This window comes from Mus caroli, chromosome 2 (assembly GCF_900094665.2).
Source record: "Mus caroli chromosome 2, CAROLI_EIJ_v1.1, whole genome shotgun sequence".
Taxonomy (NCBI): Eukaryota; Metazoa; Chordata; class Mammalia; order Rodentia; family Muridae; genus Mus; species Mus caroli.
The window spans coordinates 171,174,426-171,179,029 of record NC_034571.1 but is presented as its reverse complement, the minus strand read 5'-3'; the positions used below and the strand labels follow the sequence as shown (position 1 = coordinate 171,179,029).

At 44.6% G+C, this 4,604-nt stretch overlaps 1 protein-coding gene across 1 annotated transcript in view; it reads right to left on the bottom strand.

Moving 5' to 3' along the window:
- Prpf6 (pre-mRNA processing factor 6) overlaps positions 1-4,604 on the bottom strand; it is a 55,175-nt gene that overhangs the window by 13,210 nt on the left and 37,361 nt on the right. Inside the window, exons 9-10 of the mRNA XM_029468671.1 lie at positions 2,735-2,853; positions 1,783-2,001 (exon numbers count right to left, since the gene is read on the bottom strand). Coding sequence (XP_029324531.1) covers positions 1,783-2,001; positions 2,735-2,853 — 338 coding nt within the window. The remainder of the gene's footprint in view (positions 1-1,782; positions 2,002-2,734; positions 2,854-4,604) is intronic.

The window sequence follows — 4,604 nt, the reverse complement described above, 5'->3', positions numbered from 1 at the left end:
GGCCAAGGCAAGTTTTATAAGGGCAACATTTAATTGGAGCTGTAAGTCCATTCTCATCAAGGTGGGAACATGGCAGCAACCAGGCATGGTGAAGGAGGAGNTGAGAGCTCCACATCTTCATCTGAAGGCTGCTAGTGGAAGACTGAATTCCAGGCAGCTAGGATGAAGGTCTTAAAGTCCACACCCACAGCACCACATCTATTCCAAAAAAGGCCACACCTTCTAATAGTGCCACTCCCTGGGCCGAGCATATACAAGCCATTACAATATCTATATCCAATTTTTTCTCCATAAAAAAAAAGTTCTACATGGTAAGACAGAGGAATGTGTTACTAAAAGTTGGGTATAATAAAGTATCTTTCTTGTACATCAATTAGGAATTAAACTAGTGATCCAACAGACAAATGTTGTAAAGGACGAAGACATACAGTTTACCAGAAAACAAAATACAACAAATTTAAATATCTGAAAAGAAACTATAAGCTATTCTCTTCTGTAAGATGCTAAACTGTTTCCAGGGACATTTTCAGATCAGTATGGTATCTGATCCTTTCATTAGACAGCACTGTAATTGCCAAGTGTGAGGAGATTGAGACCGCCAGTGTCAGAGGTTAGAGTTGTACAGGGCAGGAGCTTTGACAATCAGACTCCAGATCCTCCATCCTGTTCAGAATCAAACTGTGAAATTTTGTGTGTATGTATGTAGGCCGGGACCGAAGAGAGGTATCTAACCAAACAGTAGACATAAAATAGTTTTAAAAAGTTAAGAACTAGTCCAGGAATGAGCCAAAGCTTATGGCCAACACATTTAATAATAAGTTAGTAAGTCCCAGAGTCATTGCTCTTGGGAACTAAATGGCCAGGGGGAAGAAGAGTTTATAATTTTTTAACCTATTGAGGACCTGAGTTCAAATTCTCTCCAAGTACCCACATAAAAAGCTAAGCATGTCTGGGCATGTGAGTGCAAGCCTTTAATCTTTAATCTTAGCACTCCAAATGCAGAGGCAGACAGTTCTCTAAATCAGAAGCCAGTCTAGTGTACTCGGTGCTACCAGCATTCAACACACACTTTTCCTTTTTTTTCCCCCCTGATGGCTTTTTGTGTACTCTGGTTTGCTTTAGCCAGGGTAGAAACTTATAAAAGCCATGAGGAGCCAGCCAGTAAGCACCCNTTGAAGGCCTCTGCATCGTTCCCTGCCACCAGGTTTCTGCCCCGTTTGAGTTTCTGCCCTGATTTCTTTTGATGATGAACAGTGATATGAAGTGTAAGCCAAATAAACCCTTTCCTCCCGAGTTGCTTTGGTCATGGTGTTTAATCACAGCAATATTAACTCTAACGACTGCAAAAGGATGCTAGTCATCCATGTCTCATTCAGCACAAGACAACTCAAGGGACTGGCTCTGGCAAGAGCACAGCACATGGAGCTCACTCACAATGAGCCCGTGTGGGAACTCTCCAGTGCTGCCCTGTATCTTATGTAGAAGAGGAAGGAANGACTCGGTAATTAGAAGCACTGGCTACTCTTTAGAGGACCTGGGTTCGACTCCCAACACTTACATGGCAGCGTATCTATCTGTAGCTCTTCTGAGCACAAATATGCAAGCAATCAAACACCTATATAAATAAAATTTCCAAGAATTGTTATTTACTTACTTACTTATTCAAAAGAGTCTTGTCTGGCCTTAAACTTCCAATCCTCCTGCCTTCACTTCCTGAGTGCTGGTACATGTATCCACTACNCAGCCTGACTGTTTAGAACAGAACCCTGAGTGAAAGCTTACCTGGATCCACTGTTCGCGGTTGATCTCTACACCATTGGCCCGAAGGGAGGTGATGGCTCGGTCAATGATCTTTTCCACCATCTGAGTGTTCCCGTTGGCCTCCTCCAGCTTGGCAGCTGTGATCCAGATGTGCCGATCTGTAGGAATGTTCTCACGTGCTTTATTTAAGACCTTGCGAGCATTTTCGTAAGTTTCTAGTCTTGCCAAAGCAAGCCATAGCTACACAAAAAAGAGCCATCAGGGAAAAAAAAAAAAAAAGGAGAATGTGTTGAATGCTGGTGGCACCTAGTGTCTTCTAGAGTGGACAGCAAGGCAGTCTCAATGGCCCACAGCACTTCTGCAAAGTGCTTTCTGAAAGCTTAAGAAGAGCCTATATCATTCATAGGAGCCCTTTTCACTACATCAACTGTGTAGGTATACTTCTGACACTGGTTAACACAAAAGGTTGATGGGACTCTTTAAATGTGCAGGGTGCCAAACTAGGGGCTAGGCCAAAGGTGAGCAAGACAGATTCACAGACAGTTGTATGATGAAACTTAGCCTTCTGGAATTCTCATGCCTCAAAGCTACTGACTGCAACATTCCACCCCTAAAGTGTGCACTCACTCTTTATTTTAGTGTGAGTNTGAATGTGCGTGTATGTGTGCCAGAGTATAGTTCATAACATAGTTTTCTGAAGCTATCAGGGATGAGCAAAGAAGACTCGGTTCTGTCTATCTCTGTCTGTCTACCACATGCACTGTGCACCACTCACTTGTACTTTGCACCATGGCAACTGAAGCTACCTGTTACCTTATTTGGCAGCTATTGTAGGACGCCATTTCAGGCTTCATATTGTCCTCTACTGCCAGGAATTATAGTTTAAATAAGCAGCATACATATGCAGTCTTAGTTAGGCACTGGACTTAGGCCTTCTACAGTGGGGTGGTGGGCCTGAGCCCAGCAGACTCACCTCTACACTGGTGGGACAGCACTCTACTGCTCGGCTCAGCATGATTCTAGCATCTTCAGGCTCTTCAAGCTCAACAGCTGCTTTCCACAATCGAACAGAGTTTGGAACATGCTCAAGTGCTGGAAAAGGTCAAATAACAAGAGTGTCAGGAAAGTACTGCCAGATGGATAAGAAATGCCCCCCTCCATGCCCCTACCCCTACCCCCTGATAATCAAGGGCTACAGACATGCCCATTTTGTGAGTTCTTTGATGTTGGGACAGACATAAAGCCAGACAGGAGACATTTTGATGTAGGATAGTTCTGCTATTGTTTGAGAGCTTTGTTCCTCTAAGCCTTTGTGCCACCCAGCAGGGCAGGCAGTCTTTGCANTGTTCCTTCCATTCTCAGAGCCAGAGCAGACCGGCTGCTCCACTGCATACAAACTAAGCCTTAGGTGTACATCACTATGCTGACTAGAGCTAGCAAGTAGGAGCACCATGCACTTGAGATGTACAAGCCAGAAAAATGGGAGACATTCTATACAAACCCAAAGGGCCTACCTTTGGAGGAATTTTATAGGTTCTCAAGGTCTGGGGCACATTAGGACTTCCCTTCTATGATGAACCCAGTACCTCTTTTCAGTAGGTACTTCTACTGAAAGTTAACACCTGGCCTGGAGCAAGTAGAGGTCTTGAGTTTAATTCCCAGCAACCACATGATGGCTCACAACCATCTGTACAGTTACAGTGTACTCATATACATTAGATAATTTAAAAAAAAAAGTTAACAGCTAGTCTCAGAGCCTGAACCCTAGAAGTGTACCCTCNGCCAATTGCTAAGTACTCTAGATTTTGCCACATGGTGAGACCTAAAAGGACAGACAACTCAACCGTGAATCTAGCTTCTTCTGACTCCACAGATCCGACTCCACAGATCCAACACCACTAGAATTAATTGTGCCAATCCTCAGCACAGAAGAAAGCTACACTCTCCTGCCACATCTGCTCACCTACTGAGGAAGATGATCCCAGCAGGGAACTAGGACTGGTTAAGACTGCAAACATACCTGACCATGCCTCAGGAGGGGGCAGATGTAGAGCTTCATCAGGATGGAAACAGAAAAGATGGGGTGGAGCAAAGGCAAGGACAGCATAGATCCCAGTAGGATCCACAGGCAGACACTTCCCACAACTAGAAGCTAATGACTTGTCTGCTACCCTATGAGCAGATATATGGTTCTAGAAAAGCCTTAGGACCGAAGGACTGAGAAGAAAAAAGTCTTGTCCTAGGAGTAAATTCACTGAGTCAACTGAGAGATAGCCCATTAAGACATACAGTGTGGTGGTCTGGATGAAAATGCCCCCATAGATTCATAGAGATTACATTACTGGAGGTATGGCCTTGTTGGAGTTAGTGTTTCATCGGGGGTGGGCTTTGAGGTTTCAGAAGCTCAAGTCAGGCCTAGTAGCTCACAGTCTCTTTCCATTGCCTGCAGATCCAGATGTAGAACTCACAGCTCCTTCTCTAACACCATGTCTGCCTGAATGCCATCGTGCTTCCGTCCATGAAGATAATGGACTAAACTGAACTGTAAGCCAGCCCCAACTAAATGTTTTCCTTTATAAGAGTGGCTGTGATCAGGCAGGGCATGGTGGTNTATGCCTTCAATCCCAGCACTCAGAAGGCAGAGGCAAATGCCTGGTCTACAAAAAGTGAGTCCAGGACTGCCAGGGCTCTGTTACACAGAGAAGCTGTGTTTCAGGAGGGAGTTAGGGGGTTGCCATGGTCATGGTGTCTCTTTCTAGCAATAAAACCCTAACTAAGACAGATTCATACAGGACAGGCCTTCTATCTATTTTTCACTTTAGTCAGCCTGGTGGCCAGGCAGA